The 21799-nt window shown below is 41.0% G+C and overlaps 2 protein-coding genes and 1 long non-coding RNA gene across 3 annotated transcripts in view; 1 reads left to right on the top strand and 2 right to left on the bottom strand.

Moving 5' to 3' along the window:
- Window positions 1–11006, top strand: part of LOC148891997 (uncharacterized) — a 72959-nt gene extending 61953 nt beyond the window's left edge. Inside the window, exons 21-23 of the mRNA XM_089006409.1 lie at window positions 8299–8412; window positions 9366–9487; window positions 10369–11006. Of these exons, the coding sequence (XP_088862535.1) occupies window positions 8299–8412; window positions 9366–9487; window positions 10369–10419 (287 nt within the window). The 3' untranslated portion in view covers window positions 10420–11006. The remainder of the gene's footprint in view (window positions 1–8298; window positions 8413–9365; window positions 9488–10368) is intronic.
- LOC148891998 (uncharacterized) lies at window positions 6556–7648 on the bottom strand. Its single transcript, XR_016116262.1, has 2 exons — window positions 7020–7648; window positions 6556–6974 (listed from the first exon to the last, which is right to left on the bottom strand). It is a non-coding gene; the product is annotated as an uncharacterized LOC148891998 (long non-coding RNA).
- A 7867-nt stretch (window positions 11007–18873) lies between the features above and the next one.
- LOC148891996 (uncharacterized) lies at window positions 18874–21599 on the bottom strand. Its single transcript, XM_089006457.1, is given in 3 exon segments — window positions 18874–19063; window positions 19066–19937; window positions 21168–21599. Coding segments are annotated over 3 exon segments (1056 nt in total). The 5' UTR covers window positions 21295–21599; the 3' UTR covers window positions 18874–19006.
- Between the last annotated feature and the right edge of the window lie 200 nt (window positions 21600–21799).

Genomic DNA, 21799 nt, shown 5'->3' with positions numbered 1-21799 from the left:
TGTCGGTGAGGTGTTGGGGGATGATGGTGTTGAACGCTGAGCTGAAGTCGATGAACAGCATTCTGCCGTAGGAGTCTCTGGTCTCCAGGTGGGTGAACGCTGTGTGGAGAGCAGTGGAGATGGCATCATCGGTCGAGCGGTTGGGCCGATATGAAAACTGGAAAGGGTCGTGGTTAGGGGGGAGAGCACCCTTGATGTGGTTCATAAGCACTTCATGAGGACGGGAGTGAGTGCGACCGGGCTGTAGTCGTTGTGGCAGGTGGGGGGGGGGGCGACTTCTTTGGGACAGGGATGATGGCGGTGGCTTTGAGGCACTTGGCCACAACAGCCTGGCTCAGTGAAAAATAAACTTATGCATTAAATAAAAACGTCACTTATTATTTTCATAACGCACTCTTGCAATCGTGACTCTGAGTTGCATTCGACACTGTTCTTTACACACGAGAGAAACCAGGAATGCCAGGATGTACATACTGTATGAAAAACAGTGATTATTGCAAGCGATAAATATAGCTGAATACAACAAAATTAAATACATGTATGCAAAACAAAAACTGTTGTTACGTTGTTAAAGTATTCTGCGGCATGTCGAACTCTTTCTTTCTTTCGCAATGGAAGATTTGCTCCTTGTTGGATTCTCCTCCACAGCCAGTATTGCTTTGTACTTCGTTCCAAGGTCACAATTCTTGCGTTTCCCCATGGTTGAAATTGGATTGGATTGAATTGGATTTGCCTTTATTAGTCTCGCAGTGGAGAAATTTACATTTCACAGCAGCAAAGTTATGAAAGAAATGAAAGTAGAAAAGCAAAATACAGGAAAGGCAGCCACTAAGAAGACTGCAGTATGCTTCAGATGCTATTGCAGCTCTGCTACACAGTGCAAGACACAAAAGCTGGTCACGTGACCAAAGGTGTGACCGATACAGATTTCGCTAATGGTGGTACTGTATTGAAATCCTTAAGCAAATATAAATTCATCTTAAGCTGCTTTTGTATCGATATAAGCAGACGAAATTGGCTGGCGGCAGATGAAAAGGGCACCGTAGTAACCGGATTATCGTAATAACCAGGTATCGTACTAACCTGAACTAATTATATATAAAAGACTAGAAATTTGCCAGGAAATGAAAATAGTATCGTAATAAGCAGTACTGTTGATATAACCGATATTGATACAACAAGACTTTGTATATGTTAATAGGAATATCTTAATTAAGCCGAAACCACTTTGTTGGACCCATCCTTTATGTAGTCTTCTCTCTAAATAGTGTCTTAGTTGAAGGTATCTATAGAAGTCATGATTACTCAGTCCATAGTTGTTTCTCAGGTCTTGGAATTGTCGTATGCCTCCTTCCTCAAGGAGGTCTCTGTAAATCTTTAACCATTTTCCAACCCATTTTTGAAAGCCTGCATCCGTTCTGTATGGTAAAAAAATTGGAGTCAAATCCAATCCATTTTAAAAGTAAATATGGGCTATTGTCTTTGTCTTGTTTTAATATTCCATGCCACACCTTGATTAAAGTTTTGATCCAAGGGTTTACACTTTTAAGATAATTGGTTAATCCGAGGTCTCCAATAATTGCTTGCAATGGAATATCACTTGATATCTGGCATTCTATGTCTTTCCACTTCGCCCTATATGATGGGTTACACATATTGACCAAAATATTTATCTGGGTTGCCTTATAGTAATTCATTATATTTGGTAGGGAGAGGCCTCCCTTGCTTTTCATCAGTTGTAGAGTCTTGTATCGAATTCTAGGTCTCTTCCCCTTCCAACTGAATCGTGATATTACTTTGTCCAACTCTTGAAATATATCCTTGGGTATGTCATTTGCTAAAGTTTGAAATAGATAAAGTAGTCTGGGCAACACGTTCATTTTGATTGCTTCCATTCTTTGTAATATTCCAAGGAATGGAACCAGATTCCATCTGATCAAATCTGCTTTAATTTGGGCAAGTAGAAGGTAGTGATTTTCAAGCAAAATTTTATCTAAGTCTTTTGGACTATTCACGCCCTAATATCTGATCCTCTCCGAGTCCCATTTCAGGTTGACTTCATCTCTGCTCACCTTGCTCGAAGAAAAAATAAATGACAATATTTGAGTTTTATGGATGTTAAGTTTGTATCCCGAGAATCCTCCGTATTCCCTGATGGTCGAGAACAGTTCCGGTAGAGAGGTAGCTGGTTTTCCCAAATACAGTAAAGTCTCGTTATATCGATATTCAAGGGAGTCCGAAAAAATATCGATATAACCGGGACTATCGATATATCCGACCCTGTTTGCATGTAATTTTCTCCGTGCGTGCATAGAAATAGTATCGATATAACCGGGACTATCGATATATCCGATATCGATATAACGAGACTTTACTGTATATTAATATATCGTTGTATTAAGTTCATCTTGTCTACTTGATATCTAATTTAAAGCAGGTTCTTTACTTACAGACAGTGTATTGTAGGTGTTCAAATACCTGACATGTTTCGGCGTATACTTCCGCCTTCGTCAGAGTGTCACGGATGTTGTTGTGACGCGCCTTTTTCAGCTCGTGTTGCTATGAGGGCGTGACCTACCTGTCAGATCTGACAGGCAAGCCACGCCCCCCGCTCGTCCCTCCAGGATACTACTCCAGGTAGTAGAGAGCATGGAAGCTCCCTCATCCCTGTTGATGGTCCTTGGTTCTCGCTTCCGGATTTCAATGGCCTCCCTGATCCAGCGCTGATGTTTGTTTTCTCCCGTGCGGATGACTGGCCTTCTCGCAGTGCATGATGTGATTTTCTCTTTTGCAGTGTTCCGTGATGGCTGATTTATGGTGCTCCTGTTGTGCTTGTTCTTTTATTGCTCTTGTTTGTATTGTTGCTGTCTCCTTCTCACACTCCTTCTTGTGCTCTTTTTTTCTTGTATTAAAACTCCTTCCTGTCTCCCCGATGTATGATTTATTACATGACTTGCATGGGATTTCATATATTGAGTTGCATTTATTTGCCGGGTGTATTTTGTCCTTTGGGTGGACCAAGATCTGTCGTAGAGTTGTGTGTGGTTTGACCGGTGTGTTTATGTTGTGTTTCCTCAATGCTCTTTGTATGCGTTCTGTGATCCCTCTCATGTATGGCAATCTTACCATTCCTCTGTGCTCTTGTTTGTTTGTTTGTTTGTTGCTTTTTCTTTCTCCCTTGTCTTGTGTTGTTTTTGTTTTTGACCTGCTCTGCACCTTTAGTTATTGCCCACTGAGGATATTGGCATTTTTGTATTGCGTGTTGTATATGTTTTTCCTCCTGTGTTCTGTCCTACGGGTCTGTGATCTTTGTGGTGCGTTCATGTAATGTTATGATGACTGACAATTTATGAATAGTGGAGTGTTCAGATGTCCAAAGGAGATATTGGTCAGTATGTGTGGGTTTCCTGTGTACTCTTACTTTGATGTCTCCGTTGTCCGTGTGGTGTATGTTTGTTTATTTCGTCTTCATGGGTGAACTTGATGCTGCCTGTCGTGTCTATGGAGTTGAGGTGTTCCGTAAGCTGTGTGTATGTCCTGTTTTGATTTTTTTCCAGAATGTCGTCCACATATCGTTTCCATAGTGTTGGTTTGTATGTTTCCGGAGCTGTTGAAAGAGCTTTCTGTTCCAGGTCCTCCATGAAGAAGCCGCACAAGAAGGCAGAGAGTGGGTCCCCCATGGCGAACCCTTCTTTTTGTCTGTATATGGTGTTTCTGAATTGGAAATATGTGGATGTGGCAATGAAGTGAAGTAGCTGGGTTATGTCATGTGCTGTTAAATTTGTGCGTTTTTTGAGTGTCCTGTCTGCTTTTAGTCTGTCCTGTACTAACTGAATGGTGGCTTTGGTGGGTGTTTTGGTGAAATGTGAGATGACGTCATGTGATATGAACATTTCACCTTTCTGTACTTTTTGTAGCTTTGAGTTCTCGCAGTGTTGGTCCATGTGTCCCAGTAACGGTTTTATTTTTTCTGATAGTGCTTTTGAGAGGTTGTACGTGACTGATCCTTTGCTGTCTACTATGGGGCGTAGAGGTCTATCTGGTTTGTGTAATTTTGGCGTGCCGTAAATCCTGGGGATGATGTTTGCTGTGGGTACCACGTGGTTGTACGACTGTTTGTTTATCGTATGTTCGTTTAATAGGGGTTTGAGTAGTGCTTTAAGTTTGTTTTTCTTTTCTTCTGTTGGGTCTTTATTTAATATTTCATAGGTGTCGTCCTGTAATAACTGCTGCATCTGTTTTTCGTATTTTTCCGTGTCCATAACTGTTCTGCGTTTGTCTGCGGGGAGTATTGTGATGTCTTTGTTTTTTGATAGTGTTATCATGGCTCTTGCTTCCTCTTGAGTAATATTACTGGGTGGTGGTTTGGCTGTTTTTAAGATGTCTGCTAATTCATTGCGTAGTGCTGCTTTTTGTCCTGGGTTCTGTATTTTTTCACACGCTAATTCCGTAGCGAGAATGAATTTGTCGTATTGTATTTTCTTAAGGGTTACTGCGTTATTGAGACCTTTTGATAATATGCTGCTTGTTCTGCTTGTGTGAGGTTGTGGCGTGACATTTATCGTTTGTCTGAAATGTGTTGGATTCTGCCTTTTTCTTTTGCGTGATGAGTTTGTCTAATTTCCGTATGTGTCGGCTTTTGGTTGCGGTGAATTCATGTTCGTGTATGTTGTCCAGATGTCCGTGTATCGTTGTTTTTGTGTCCTTGTCCAGGGGGAACCGGAGTTCGAATTGCTCCGTTTGCCGCTGCAGATCACTGCTAATGTTGATGAGTTTGTTTGCTGTGCATCGTATTCATTCTTTTATCAGAGTCGTCCGCACCTTTTTGATGATCCTTTCCGCGTTCCTGGTTGGGATCGGGTTTTTAATCCTCAGACTGACCGGAACGACTTCTTCGTCCCGGCAGTGCAGGTTGAATCTCAGGTGGTTTCGATAGCGAGCCCGTTTCCTTGACAGCTTTTCTCGGAGGTGAAACTCCTTGACGCATGTCTCTCCAAAACCTTCGCGTAATCGTTTTATTAAGTTCATCCTGTCTACTTGATATCTAATTTAAAGCAGATTCTTTACTTACAGACAGTGTATTGTAGGTTTTCAAATACCTCAGAGTGTCACGGATGTTGTTGTGACGCGCCTTTTTCAGCTGGTGTTGCTATGAGGGCGTGACCTACCTCTCAGATCTGACGGGCAAGCCAGGCCCCCCGCTACTTTGTGGGTGTCTTGTCCAATGGTTATAACCTCGGTCTCTTCTTTTTGTCTTATCCATTGACTTAGAGGTTCTATGAAAATGGCAAATAATAGTGGGGAAATGGGACAGCCTTGTCGGCATCCCCTTTCTAACCTGAAAAAGTCAGTTGATCCTCCATTTACATAACTTTTGCTGTTGGCCTATCATGTAAAGCCCGTATAGTTCTTATGGTGTTATTGAATTTAAATCTCCGCATGTAAAGCCCGTATAGTTCTTATGATGTTATTGAATTTAAATATCCGTGGTATCTTGTATAAGTATGTCCAGTTGACAGAGTCGAAAGCCTTTTCTGCATCTAATCCCAGCAAAACTGCTTCTAAATCGTGTGCCTTTATATGAGCAATTATGTGTAGTTCTTCAGATATTATCCATTGTCTGTCTGTCTAATAAAGCCGGTTTGGTCTAAATGTATGATTTCTGTAAGTATTGATTTGAGACGCCTTGCTAGAATTGATGTAAAAAGTTTGTAGTCTTGGTTGAATATACTAATAGGGTGGTAATTTGTACATTTGGTTTTGTCCTTGCCATCTTTTGGTATCAAAGCGATGTTCGCCTCTCTCCAAGGGGGAATGGTTGCATTCGCTCGGACCCAAATGAATGTTCTCATCTAATATTGGAGATGAAATGTCGCAATAGGTCTTATACCATTCAGTGGGGAAGCCGTCAGTGCCCGGGCATTTATTTAGCTTTAGTCGGGAAATAGCCTTCTGTAATTCACCTGTAGTCACCTCAGCCATAAGAACCTCATTTTGATCTCCTGAAATGGTGAGTATAGTTTTGCTTTTTTGATTATTGCTGTGCTCATGACCATTTTGTGTTTGGGAGCCTTTTACTGAGTGTGTTGCTTGTTCTGTGGCCACAAAGGGACATAAGTCTTCTTGTGCCGGTCCTAAGCATTCCAGCCACACACATGTTCACGAAGCATATATTAGCATGAAACTTTTAAATATGAGAATTTGTGTTCTGTCTAATCTCTATCAAACTAATTGAAACTTAACACATATCCTTTATCATGATCTACAAGTAGTTTGAAACTTTTTGGAACAAATCTAGTTTGAGTATGTTTTTTTTGTGATAGCATGTTTTTGAAAGGTGATAAACTGGTGAAGTGGATTGTCTTATGTTTGTCACCGTGGTCCAACGAAGGCTCAGGAAGCTTGTGTGAATGCTCAAACTCATTGAAAATCAGAGTGAACATTGGTGCAGCCCCTTTTGACACAGACTTGTCACATGTTTAACCATCCCGTTACTGGACTGGTACCGGTATTATTTAGAAAGAGCCAAAACATATCAGGAGAGCACTCACAAACTCTGGGTACCCGTAGTGGTCTTTTATCAAATGTCAAAAGGAAAGAACAGGGAACGAAGCCAACAATTCTAAAGATACAAAAAGGAGAACTCTTTCAACAGTAGCCAAAATGGAACTGTATAGTGCCACTTAGCATTTTTTTTTTTTTTACGACGATACTAGTGCAGCGTGTTCTACCGGAAACAAATCCCCTGTGTGTTCTACATACTTGGCAATAAAGATGATTCTGATTCTGATTACATTGCAGGAGTTTCTGAAAAACTACAGAGTCCTTTGGCAACACAAAATTCCTACTTATTTCAAACCGATAAACCTTTAAGGCAAAAATTAGTGCATCCAAAAGATAGGATGCCAAATGAAAAACAAAGTAATGTAGTTTATTCAATAGATTGTAAGAATGAAAATTGTAAAGAGCAATACCTTGGGGAGACTAAACAAATTCTCAAAAATTGTAAAGAGCAATACCTTGGGGAGACTAAACAAATTCTCAAAAATACTTTATCAACATCGCAGGGATAATACTAGTGGGCCTCAATCGGCAGTACATATGTACCTAAAAGCTAGCAACCACTCATTTGACGACAATGAGGTTAAAATCTTTGCGAAAGAACATAGATGGTTCAAAGGGGAGCAAAAGAAGCTATTTTCATAAAACAGTTAAATCCTTCACTAAACCGATATGGTGGTGTGAGGTTCAATTTAGATCGTTCGTACAACAGATTGCTTAGGCAACATAGGATTAGTTATGCTGATGAGGTGATACCAGAGCAATCAGTGGAACCACAGAGAGTAGTCCTCTGCTCCCCCCAACCTGAGAGCAGGGACCTATCATAGCAGAGTCCGGCACCGCCACGTCTGGACAGTAGGGATATATATATATATATATATATATATATATATATACAGTAAAGTCTCGTTATATTGATATCGGATATATCGATAGTCCCGGTTATATCGATACTATTTCTATGCACGCACGGAGAAAATTACATGCAAACAGGGTCGGATATATCGATAGTCCCGGATATTTTTTCGGACTCCCTTGAATATCGATATAACGAGACTTTACTGTATATATATATATATATATATATATATATATATATATATATATATATATATATATATATATATATATATATATATATATATATATAGGGCCGGAACTACCAGTAAGACTTTAGTTCGCTGAAGAAGCATCTTGGATATGAAGTGAAACGTCCGACACCTTCACAGAAGTACAGATGACAGCTGAAGAAACCTTTTCGATGGACCTCTCCTCTACGACTGCGAGCTTACACAGACCCACCAATCAGAATAAATCATTGGGGCTCTTTTGGCTGAAAGCCTTAAATGTACATCTTTGAACCATATTGGTGAACTTTTATAACATGGGATCGTGACACATTTCAATGAGTTCTGTCATTCTGTAAATATCCACTGATATTTTGACAATCTCTTTTCCGAAATTTCATTGGCTGTACAAGCAGATGAAAAATATAGGTGTTTGAAAATGGGAAATAATTGCTTTGTGCTCACGCCTAAATCAGAATCCTAAAGATTCAGAGATGCTGATGATAAGTCATGATTGTCATTAATGGTGATGGTCAAGATGATTATAATTTAGTGTGTAACAATGTATGAAAGGTTTTGTCATTTGGAATTCATTTGGTTGAAGATTCTGTGATTTTGATGAAAACGTTTTAATTATAATGATTGTTTTGTTCTCCTCATGTTCACATAGGAAGAGGCAATATTTCTGACATTCCAATAATCACAGATAACAAGAGTCAGGAGAAGCCATTAACAGAAACTCCCATGACCACAGGCCTCCATTTTGACCCAAGCATACCAGTTGGTAAGACTCCTCTGGAATGTTGGAACTTACAGTCATCTCGGTTTTCAACCATAATCGTTCCAGAAGACTGCTCGGATGTTCAAAATTTGTCACTATTTTAGTCGCCCATGATTAGGCGTTAATACATAATGTGGTAATAAAAAAGCAGTCAGATTTGTGTAAGTCACAACAAGCACATGTGCTTTGATTGAATGTAACTCGGGTAAGCATGACTTCTTTGTGTAAATTTTGCTTAGATTGGTCAAAAAATGATTTTCAGTGGTAATGCGAGGCATAAATATCTCAAATTATCTGGTCGAGAAAAGAAGTTCAAAAAGCGAGGTCTGCCTGTACGCTGAACTTTCAGTAATTGACTCAAATTGTATAGATTTCCACAAAGATAAGCTAAACTAATATGTATAACAACTATGAGGGATTATTATAATGATCTTTCCATTGTTAAGTAATGTTCAACTGATTTGATTTGTGATTTGATTGATTTTTTAAAGAATGTAATTTGAGATAATTTGTCATTGATTTATTTCCTTTACCCAACAATTATGGCTTAATTTCAAGATTGAAGAGTATAGGAATCGGACCAAACAAAGACATTTATTCATATCTGAGAAAAGCAAATATCTGAAACAAAAAACACTAATTCCTCTAATTTAAAGCAGATTCTTTACTTACAGACAGTATAGGTGTTCAAATACCTGACATGTTTCGGCGTCTGCTTCCGCCTTCGTCAGAGTGTCGGGTATTTGAACACCTACACTGTCTGTAAGTAAAGAATCTGCTTTAAATTAGATATCAAGTAGAAAGGATGAACTTAGTACAACGAGAACTAATTCCTCTATTTCCAACATTCATTTCAACTTGTCTATCATTCACATGAACAGGTTAGTGGACTCAAATGGATTTCATTCAAAACTCTTTCGCAAATATTGACCCCTTTCCATCTTTGTATGCATTAGGTATGGAATTCTTGGTTCCAAAAACAGGCTTCTTCTGCAAAGTATGCCATCGTTTTTTCAGTGGAAGCAAAGAGACTCAGATCACCCACTGCAAAGGTCTCAAGCACTTTGAGAATCTGCAGGTATGATACATCTTATTTGACAATGTAATCAGAATCTGAAAGTCTTTAATAGTTCACCCATCCATCTTCTGTCGCTTATCCGGGTCGGGTCGCGGGGGTAGAAGCTTCAGTAGAGAAGCGCAGATTTCCCTCTCCCCAGCCACGTCTTCCAGCTCGTCGTGGCGGATTCCGAGGCGTTCCCAGGCCAGCTGGGAGACATAGTCTCTCCAGCGTGTACTGGGTCGGTTGTCAGTGGGGCATGCCTGGAACACCCCACTAGGGAGGCGACCAGGAGGCATCCCAATCAGATGCCCAAGGCAACTTATCTGGCTTCTCTCTATGTGGAGGAAATGCGGCTCGACTCTCAGCCCCTCCCGGATGACCGAGCTTTTCACCTTATATCTAAGGGAGAGCCCGGACACCCTCCGGAGAAAGCTCGTTTCGGGTGCTTGCATCCGGATGCAAGCCACTGAGTGTAGACTTTCCCAACAGCCTGTTTATTCACTGCCTGCCTGTCTGTCTGTCCGTCATCTGTCCGTCCGCCCCCCCCTGCCTCCATCGACCCAACCTATCTACCTACACATCCATCTATCCATCCACCCGACCCACCGATCCACCTACCCGACCCATCCCCACCCAGACAACCACCCACACAATCAACCACCTACCCCAAAAAAAATATAATAATAATAATAATAATAGAGACACCCAACCCACCCATCTCAGTTCAACCACAGGTAGATGTAGGCATCAACATTGATAGTTTGTAGCGTTCACTGGGGACTTGATTCACAACAAAGAAATGCAATAATTGGAATGTGCCAATACTCAATTAACTTAAACTTTGGATATGTTATAAATCCGTGATGACTAATTAAATTGTATTGTTCTTTCTTTTTCAGAAATACTTGGAGACAAGAAAACTACTAGTTTTGGAAACTGCTATCGAGTGACTTTGTTGCTCGTCTAAAAAGGACACTCCAATTGACTTAATTCAGTCCATCGCGTCTGTTTTGATTGTGTGTTTCGCTTGGCAGATCACAGGTGTCAACACATCCCTTGAGTTTCCCATCTCTATTTGGGCAAAATAATTAAATTGGAATTACAACAAAACAAAAATGGCAAATGCGATATTCAAAAGATAACCATTCTTTCTTTTCCAAACAACAATTGTATTGAGTTTAAATTTGGCAAGCTCAGATTTCACCTTTTTGCAAAAGAGATATGACCTGTGCGATGAAGGAAAATAGATGCTGAAGTGGAATCCAAATCCTTATAGCCCTGTATGTTTTGTGTTTACTTCGGTGTCGATGAAAACCTACCGTAGCAAAAGTCGAGTTAATTATAGTTTACTTGAAGGACAAATTCATTCATTGCTTTCATTTAGTTACGACTGTCTTGTGCTGTTTGAGATGTGTGCTGATTTCTGATCAAGGATGGACTGTACCATGAAATGCAGGCTGCAAGAATTAGCATAAAAGGCAGTATTTCTTTTAACATATTGTATCCTGTACCTTGCATTAAAGAACTTGAGATGACAGTCTTTGGGTTACTGCAGTACTTCAGGTTACTAAAGCAAAATTAAAAAACCATTTACCAATAACAAAGAATGGTGCACTGATATGAATCTTGATGCATCGTGCAGCCTGGACTTTTGAGTCACTGCAAGCCATTCTACTCGCCACGTTAGTTCACCTCCTTTGTTCTCATTGCCGTCCACATTGCTCCACAAGATAATGCTGACACATTGATACAAACGCTAGCGGAACAAGTAAACCAACGCGACGAGCTAAAATATCCACACGCTAGCCGTGGTGGGTGTGTATTATGAAAATAGTGCTTATTATAAGGTTTCATTTTCATAAATTTGAAAAGTTCGTAAGATAAAGTGTTCGTAAGTTGAGGTCTCACTGTACATATAAAAATCGCTTCTTTTACTTTTCTTCATAAAACAACTAGATCCTTCATTAAACCTATGTGGTGGGGTGAGGTTCAATTTGGATCGTTCATACAATAGCCTGCTTAGGCAACATAGGATTAGCAATACTGATGAGGTGATACCAGATCAAATAGGGCTATCAGGCCAGTCGTTAGTCAGGACAATAGGAACAATCAGTGGAGCCGCAGGGAGTAGTCCTCTGCTCCCCCCAACCTGAGAGCAGGGACCTACCATCGCAGAGTACGGCACCGCCTTGTCTGGACAGTAGGAATATATATATATATATTCCTACTGTCCAGACAAGGCAGTAGACTGATATATATATATATATATATATATATATATATTCCTACTGTCCAGACAAGGCGGTATATATATATATATATATATATACAGTAAAGTCTCGTTATATCGATATTCAAGGGCGTCCGAAAAAATATCGATATAACCGGGACTATCGATATATCCGACCCTGTTTGCATGTAATTTTCTCCGTGCGTGCATAGAAATAGTATCGATATAACCGGGACTATCGATATATCGATATAACGAGACTTTACTTGTGTGTGTGTGTGTGTGTATATATATATATATATATATATATATATATATATATATATATATATATATATATATATATATATATATATATATATATATAGGGCCTACACTACCAGTAAGACTTTAGTTTGCTGACAAAGTTTCTTGGATAAGCCGAAACGTCCGACACCTTCAAAGAAGTACAGATGACGGCTGAAGAAACCTTTTCATCGATGGACTACTCCTGTACGACTGAGAGCTTACACAGATGCAGTCAATTACTTTAATGTGCACTGCATTCCATTCACAATAATAACAATTCGTAATCAAATCAATCTCAACAGGTTACCCTGCCTTTTTAGTCATAACTATAAACTACTTTTGAACTGACAAATGTCATCACTGTACGCAAAGGCAGCCAGAAGATAATTTAGCATTTGCGGCTGTCTTAACATTGGCTTTCCGCCATCGCATCTCCAACGTTGAATATTTTTCGTTCGATCAAGCCTAATTGTCACAATTCGTCGCTAGCTCCTGTGTTGTCGAAAAATTCCAAAAGACAAAATCAAATACTCTGTGCAATTTATCACCGAGATGGTCAGATGAGAAATATTCCTACAGCATTCTGAATGTCTAGCATAAAAAAAATGTGTCTGAAAAAGTCCGCCTGAACAAATATGTGCAAAATAGAAATTGTCGTGCACTGTGAGACTGATAAAGGCAAATCCAATCCAATCCATTTGAGGATACGGCAAAAACTACACTTTTGGAAATCTAAACTATTATCAATAGGGGCTTTGTCATCGATCCCAAATCATCAGTGTGGTGTGCCAAACGCTGGATGTGCAGGTGCATTACACCAGCCATTGCAGCTTCTCATGTCGGATCTCCTATGACAATTGAAACAGGGATTAGATTTTGTTTCCAAAGACATAAAGAATCAAAATGCAGTTCGGATGCTACAATTGTGATTCAGCAGCGTCTGCGCCGAGAAAATCACAGAATGGGTGGATGCAAATGGCCATTCGCGGCAGCTTTGTTCTGGATGGAAGCACATTCTCCTACATTCCTGACTAACGACTGGCCTATTTGCCCCACTCTCACCGGTATCACATCATTCGTAATGCTGATGAGGTGATACCGATACCGCTGAAGATTAGGTTTTCTTTGGGAGTAACCAGGTTGGATAGCATCAGGAATGAGTACATTAGAGGGACAACTCATGTTAGAGGCTTTGGAGAGAAAGTCAGAGAGGCCAGACTGAGATGGTTTGGACATGTCCAGAGGTGAGAGAGTGACTATATCGGGAGAAGGATGCTGAGTCTTGAACTGCCAGGCAGGAGACCGAGAGGAAGACCGAAGAGGAGGTTTATGGATGTGGTCAAAGAGGACATGAAGGTAGCTGGTGTGTGAGAAGAGGATGCACAAAACCGGGATAGATGGATGACATTGATTCGCTGTGGCGACCCCTGAGGGGAAAAGCCGAAAGGAAAAGAAGAAGGATCGACAGGAACGCTCAAGTGGCGCAGAGGCGAGAGGCCGGGCGGGCCTTTCCTGCTCCAGACAGATGCTTCCACGCAACCTGAAGATGACTTGAGATCGGCATATCGTAACGATGTGGCAGAGAGAAGTTACGGAAACTCAGATGACCACGTTGATAAGTCTGAGATGGGGGAGGACCTTGACAATGTGACAAAATAGCAGATCACACACATCTTGTCAGGAAATGGATGGAGCCGACCAATGTCCTGTATGTGTCACTCCCCAGTGGACACGACGCGCCATCGCACTCTATTGAAAAAACAGGGCCCATGGCATGTCATTTAAAGAACAACCGACACCATTTTTTTTGTTTCCTAACTGCCATCAGAACAACGTTGTATAGCATCTAAAATAGCCAAAACACGCAGGCTGATATTTTTAGTCAAAGGCAAAACACTAAAAATGACTTCAAGTGTCCCAAAACTGCCACTAATGAGCTCGAAACTGGAGAGATTTAGAAAGTCCCGCCCCCTAGTTCGTGACGTCACATCGGAAACCAGGGAAATCCGGCGATCCTGGCCCACCCAAACTGCCTTGCTCCAGAATCAAAACAATGGCTTCAGAAAGTTCCGATTTGGAGAAGATGCTTTCTTGTTACTAGCAGATCACACACATCTTGTCAGGAAATGAGTACATTAGAGGGACAACTCTCCGGTTATCCAGTTATGAATATGATACAAATTGTTCTGGAGAGGAAAGCATAAGTAGTTTGCGATCAATTAAAGTCCTTCCGTATCAATTCGAGCCATAAGCGACGAAACTGGTGAAGGACACGACATATGAAGCATATATGAAGCTCCGTGAATTAGCAATATAGCATCAACTTGGGTGATATGAGGCATATCAGGACAAATAATGAGCTACAAGATGTCAACATGGATGTAGATTGTTTAATGGTTGTGCATGCAAAAAGTCCTTTCGTCTTTCAAGATGAAAAATTACAAACTGACGTCTGAATGGCTTTCTATTCAATGGACTTCATAAGAAGAAAATTGGAGTGAATCACAATTCGCATCAAATCAAGAATTTAATCACGGGGTCAAGCAAAGCATTCGTGTTGGATTCAAAGAAAAGACTGTCGGAATGATAGCTACCAGGTTTGACTGTCATCCAAGCGTCCTTTGGGCTACACCAAAGAGCTCGGTCCCCGTTCTGAAGAATATCATCATCTTTGGCTTGGAAGAGCTCCATTTTAGCTTGGAAGAGCTCCATTTTACTTATATACGTTCAAATCATTTACGAGCTGATCAGCCACGAGAGGAGCAGAAACAACACGAGAGGATGACAGCGGTGAATCACTAACTCTGGTTAGCTCCTCGTTCTCCACCGGCTGGTGCTCTACGGCTACGAGCTAACAGCAGCTGGATGTTTGTCCGATCGGATTAATCCACTAATATGGCGATTGCTCTCTTTCACCGCTGGAAGCCACTTTCTGCCCATTGTCAGGCGCAGAGGATGACAGGGGTCATCCAAGCGGTGAATCGCTAACTGCGGTTAGCTCCTCGTTCTCCTTCGGCTGGTGCTCTACTGCTCTGGTCCGTTGGAAATGGCTGGTTTGTCCGCTAGGAATTTGTGTCAACTTAGGCCTTCTTTCTGCGTGTTACTGCAATTGGCTGACACACAACGATTCACCCTAACGTTACTTACGTAATTTTCCTTCTAATTTAGCGATCAACGCGGTGTCTTCAGACGAAACAAAGTACCCAAAATTCACTGTGTATCGCTTTCTCGGTCAGGGGAGTCAACAATGTGACGCAATTTCCGGCATCAACTCAAAAACAAGACCTCGTGAATATTCAGCGCAAATTTTAAACTGTAAAATATAACTTACCCACAAAATCTATCAGGAAGTGTGTGAATTTACTAAATCCGGTTATATGAGGCACCACAGCAAAACCAAAGAGACAAAAGGGTAAATTTCAAAAAATACTTTTACTGAAACAATCTCAACTACTGGTAAACACGCGAAAAATTAGGAATTAACAGATTTCAAGGGAGAATTGGATCAAAAATTTGTCAGACAGAGATCTCTCAGAGACAGAAAAGGCGGTACTAACCAAAGGTTTAAATTTCTCAGTGACGCCTAAAACTATACCTACAATAGATAACAGCTACTGAATCGGCTATTAAAAATAACAAACTTTCATATGCAGAGGCAGATGATCTGCGCATTAAAATATCAGCCCTTCTCAATAGTGCCAAACTTCCTCCGTCCAACATAACATTAGAAGAGAGAAAGGTGTTAACTACTCTACAAAAAGACAAAAATATTACTATTTTACCAGCAGACAAGGGCAGATGCACAGTGTTTCTCAACACATTGGATTATGAAGACAAAATAAATAGGTTAATCAGTGATTCTAACACTTATGACCAACTAAAAAGGGACCCTTCCAATAGATACAAGAAAGAAATGATTGACTGTCTCCAAAAGTTAGAGAAAGGAAAACATATAGACAAACAGACGTATTTTAGATTATACCCAGGAGAGGCCACGCCATGTATCTATGGCCTGCCAAAAATACATAAAGAAGGGTTCCCCATCAGACCCATTGTTTGTAGCATTGACTCCTCTACATACAATGTAGGCAAATATTTAAAAACTATCTTAGCTCCGTTGGTTACTAACGCAGAATATCATGTAGAGAACACCACAGGGTTTGTAGAGAGGATCAAAGACCTCATATTGGAACCTGAGGAAACTTTGGCATCATACGACGTGACTTCTCTCTTTACATCTGTCCCAAGCCCAGCAGCAGTCTCAGTGGTGAGGACGAGACTGCCGGCGGATGGTTCTCTGCATGAAAGAACCAAACTTAAACCGGATCACATCTGCCAATTATTGGAAATCTGCCTTAATACTACGTATTTTCAATTTCGGGAGAAATTTTATAAACAAATTCATGGTTGTGCTATGGGCTCACCAGTTTCACCCATAGTGGCTAATCTGTACATGGAAGAGATGGAGAAACAGGCCCTCACATCCTTCCCGGGGACAAAACCTAGATACTGGTTTAGATATGTGGACGATACTTTTGTCATAATTAAAAAAACAAGAAATTCAATCCTTCACAGATCACCTCAACTCTGTAGACATCAACATTAAATTTACTCGTGAGGACATTAAAGAGAACCAACTCGCCTTCTTGGATTGTAAAGTAATTATAAAAGAGAACAGGGCGCTAAAAACAGAAGTCTTTAGGAAGGCTACGCACACTGACCAATACTTACTTTTTGACTCTAACCACCCTTTACAACATAAACTAGGAGTTATCAGAACCCTCCAGCATAGGGCTAAACTAATACCAACTAGCATTGAAGGTAGAGAAAAGGAGTCAAAACATATCAGGAGAGCACTCACTAACTGTGGGTAACCTCAGTGGTCATTTAACAAATGTCAGAAATAAAGAATAGGGAATGAAACCAATAATTCTCAAGATACAAAAAGGAGAGGAGTAGCAGTACCTTACATTGCAGGAGTTTCTGAAAAATTACAAAGAGTCCTTTGGCAACATAAAATTCCAACTTATTTCAAACCGATAAACACGTTAAGGCAAAAATTAGTGCATCCAAAATATAGGCTACCAAATGAAAAACAAAGTAATGTAGTTTATTCCATACATTGTAAGAATGAAAATTGTAAAGAGCAGTACATTGGGGAGACTCAACAAATTCTCAAAAAAGACTATCAACATCGCAGGGATAATACAAGTGGGCCTCAATCGGCAGTGCATTTGCACCTAAAAGCTAGCAACCACTCATTTGACGACAATGAGGTTAAAATCTTAGCGAAAGGACATAGATGGTTTGAAAGCGGGGTAAAAGAAGCGATTCTTATAAGACATCAAAATCCTTCTTTAAACCGGTCTGGTGGGGTGATGTTCAATTTGGATCGTTCATACAATAGCCTGCTTAGGCAAAACAGGTTAGGCAACATTTGTAATGCTGATGAGGTGATACCGGTGGGAGTGGGGGAAGTAGGCCAGTTGTTAGTGAGGAATGTAGGAACAATCAGTGGGGCCACAGGGAGGGGTCCTATGCTCCCCCCAACCTGAGAGTAGGGACCTATCATAGCTGTGTCCGCCATGCCTGGACATTAGGGATATATAAATAGAGCCGATACGACCAGTCAGACTTTAGTTCGCTGACGAAGCCTCTTGGATAGGAGGCAAAACGTCCGAAACCTTCAAAATTGTACAGATGACGGCTGAAGAAACCTTCTCATCGATGGACCACTCCTGTACGACTGAGAGCTTACACAGACGTGAAGCTATATGCGATGGAATCTTTCTAAAATGCCGTCAGTAGGAGTCATTTGAAAAATCATGGACGCAACTTGTCGGAAGGTGTTGGTTGTCCTTTAAGGCTTACTTAGTAGTAAATTATGTTTTATGGGGACCTAGGAATGCATTATTCTCATTTTTAATGGTTTATTATGGGAAATAAATGTTTGGCAGACCAACTTTTTGCATTAGACACACACACACTTTCTGGGAACCAATTAAGTTCATAGCCTGTGGTTTCACTGTAGTTTATTTCGCGGCAAAAACGCCTTGCCTTACAATACATGGTATTTTTTTTTTCGGGATAGAAACGGCATACTATACATGGTGGGTTTTTGTCAGGCTAAAAATGCCTTACTATACAGGTTATAGTCAAATTTTCCACCCATTTATAAATGGTTGTTTTTTTTGGGGCTAAAATCGCCTTACTGTACATGGTTGCTTTTTTCAGCTAAATTTTTTTTTCAGGCAAAAGGTTTCTCAGCAGTGCGGATTATTTTGTGGCTAATTAAATTGCCCTTCTTCGAGAATCCTTTGCCACAAACTGGGCAGGCAAAAGCTTTCTCACCGGTGTGGATTCTCACTTGCACTTTTAAGTGATGCGTCCTTAATCATCTTTGACCACATTCTTAACAGGAAAAAGGTTTATTAGCAGCATGGATTTTTGTGTGGCTAATTAAAGAGTCCTTCCGAGAGAATCCTTTGCCACAAACTGAACAGGAAAAAGGTTTCTCACCGGTGTGGATTCTTGTGTGGAGAATCAAAAGGCCCTTCCGAGACAATCCTTTGCCACAAACTGAACAGGAAAAAGGTTTCTCACCAGTGTGAGTTCTTGTGTGGCTAATTAAATAGTATTTCTGAGAGAATCCTTGGCCACAAACTGAACAGGAAAAAGGTTTTTCACCAGTGTGAGTTCTTGTGTGGCCAATTAACTCGCACTTCTGAGAGAATCCTTTGCCACACACTGAACACGAAAACGATTTCTCACCAGTGTGGATTCTTGTGTGGCGAATTAAATTGGCCTTCTTAGCAAATCTTTGGCCGCAATCTAAACAGGGAAAAGGTTTCTCACCAGTGTGGATTATTGCGTGGTGAATTAAAGTGCTCTTGTGATAGAATCCTTTGCCACAAACTGAACAGGAAAAATGTTTCTCACCAGTGTGAGTTCTTGTGTGGCTAATTAAATGGTACTTCTGAGAGAATTCTTTGTCACAAACTGAACAGGAAAAAGGTTTCTCACCAGTGTGAGTTCTTGTGTGGCCAATTAAATCGCACTTCTGAGAGAATCCTTTGCCACAAACTGAACACGAAAACGCTTTCTCACCAGTGTGGATTCTTGTGTGGCGAATTAAAATGCCCTTCTCAGAAAATCTTTGGCCGCAATCTAAACAGGAAAAATGTTTCTCACCAGTGTGGATTCTTGTGTGGCGAATTAAAGTGCCCTTGTTATAGAATCCTTTGCCACAAACTGAACAGGAAAAAGATTTCTCATCAGTGTGGATTCTTGTGTGGCTAATTAAATGAGCCTTCTGAGAGAATCTTTGGCCACAGTCTGTACAAGAAAAAGGCTTCTCACCAGTGTGGATTCGTGTGTGGCTAATTAAATGGCCCTTCTGAGAGAATCTTTGGCCGCAATCTGAACAGGAAAAAGGCTTCTCACCAGTGTGGGTTCTTGTGTGGAGAATTAAATTGCGTTTATGAGGGAATCCTTTGCCACAAACTGAACAAGAAAAAGGTTTCTCACCAGTGTGAGTTCTTGTGTGGCTAATTAAATCGTACTTCTGAGAGAATCCTTTGCCACAAACTGAGCAAATAAACGGTTTCTCACCAGTGTGGGTTCTTGTGTGGCGAATTAAAGTGCCCTTCTGAGAGAATCCTTTGCCACAAACCGAGCAGCTAAAATGTTTCTCAGCAGTGTGGGTTCTCGCATGCTTTTTCAAATGACTCTGATCAGTAAATGTTTTGCCACACAGAGAAGATTTGCAGGGTTTGTTGTCAGTGGGACATATCAGATCACCGTCAGACTCTTCATTTTGACCATCGCCATTTGATGATCTGTTGTCATCATTTTTGGTGCAAGGGTGCTCTGGCTCCTCCTCTCTTTTAATGTTGCGGGCTTCCTCTTCTTCCTTCTTCAGCCGTGCAGGACAAGCATCTTCGCTGATGACTGCATGACACAAAAAGACAGACACACATCCAATTATGGTGAAAGTTACTCAGAGTTGCAATTAGTTCAGATTACCACTTAAAATGTGACATGAACAGCATCACATTCGTGGTGGATTTCAAAAGACTGACGGCGGCATACAAACATTGCCTTGCCTGCAATGACTTGCTAGCCAGGTGCTTCCACCTCTCGCAGCCAATGTGTATATGTTTAGAGCAGAAAGGAGGGACTGAGACAAGTGCTGCTTTTTTCGTGCAAACACAATCTCTTTGTCTGCCTCAGCGTCCACACTTCCTTCCCCCAGCCAGCCACACACACATTCACATACACAGCTTTTAGCAATTGCGTGCGTTCTCAAAGGGATTCAGACCCATATGCGTCTAGTGTGCAAGAACTTCTTGAATTAGAACATTTTGCAAAACACGGAGCAGCCAACGGTGAGCATGCAATTTTGTTTTTGCATGTGTGAGTTCTGAGTCTTTTGGGAGAATTTCTTGGTGCACATGGTGCAGTCAAAGGGATTCTGAAGGGCGCTTGGAAATTAAATGTATTCTTATTCTTATTCTCTACTGTGTGCCTTCACTTGTGCTTCATCAGGTTGATCTTGCGGGAGAATCTCTGCCTTTCATGTGTGCATCTCTGTCTATGCCCCCCGCCCTTCCCGCACATACACACACACACACAAACAGGGAGGGAGAGCGACTGACTCACAGCAAATGCTCGTTTGGTCTCTAGTCAGGCAGCACTCGTCGAACAAGCAAATACGAGTTCCTCATATCATTACAAGAGCCACTTGATATCAGAATCGGTTTCGGCAGAAACAAAAGTCCTGATGGCGCACAAGTTTCGAGGTTTGATTCTATAGTTGGCTGGCTATCTATTAGCTGGCTATCTATTGGCTATTAGCTAGCTGTCTGGTTGGCTATGTGTTAGCTAGCTAGTTTTTTTTTTTAATTTGAATTATTCCGGTCAGTTTGCTGACGAAATTTCTTGGATAAGAAGCGAAACGTCCGACACCTTCAAAGAAGTACAGTGACGGCTGAAGAAACCTTTTTCATCGATACTATTATTACTATTATAATAAACGTATGATGAGAGCTTTGAGCCTTTGCACTTGTGATTTCCTACAGGCATTGTATGTTACTTATTTGAGCGCGTGTGTACAAAAACAACCCATGAAGCCTGTTCAAAAAGTCTTGAAAACAAGCGAGACGAGCAGTAAGAGCCAACCTAATCTGTGAAGAACAATTCTTGACTGCATCCTCAAAATGGCGTCCTGCAGTTGACGTTGTCCCTTGTGGTCCTCTTTTTCCTCACAAAGGTCCTTCTCGTCTTCTGGTGTCTTTCTTGCGTACATTATTCACACGACAGTTCCAAAATGTTTCGGTTACGATCTCTGCGGAGCGATGCGTTGAGCACGAGGGCCTCTTTGTTAGCGGCTAGCAAACTCTGCTAAACTAGACGAGGCCTAGAAAGTCCAACGTACATCGAGACGACTTTAATCGGACACAAGCGTCAACGAAAGACGTTTTAACTCAGCAAGATAGTGGTGGGCGCTGCGCGTAGGCGTTTTGAGCAGGTCGCCGACAAATTCGGGAGAATTTGGTCAACGGGGTCGACTGCGTTTTGGGCTGCAGTCAGAGTTTGTGTCAAGTCAGCAATTGTGACTACTCTGCATTCCGGAAATCTGTCCACGGTGAACGCCTTCGAAATAAAAGCATTGTAAACCGTCAGCGGTTTGGATTTAAAATAATGTTTACAAATTATTCGGGCAACGACGCGTTCAACCAGACAGAATGAAAACGGTCTCAGAATTGCACAAAGGAGAAGACACAGAAAAACGTCATCATAAACGCTCAATC

This window comes from Hippocampus bargibanti, linkage group LG10, assembly GCF_051943395.1.
Source record: "Hippocampus bargibanti isolate YZ-2025 linkage group LG10, ASM5194339v1, whole genome shotgun sequence".
Taxonomy (NCBI): Eukaryota; Metazoa; Chordata; class Actinopteri; order Syngnathiformes; family Syngnathidae; genus Hippocampus; species Hippocampus bargibanti.
This window is presented reverse-complemented; position numbering and strand designations above follow the sequence as displayed.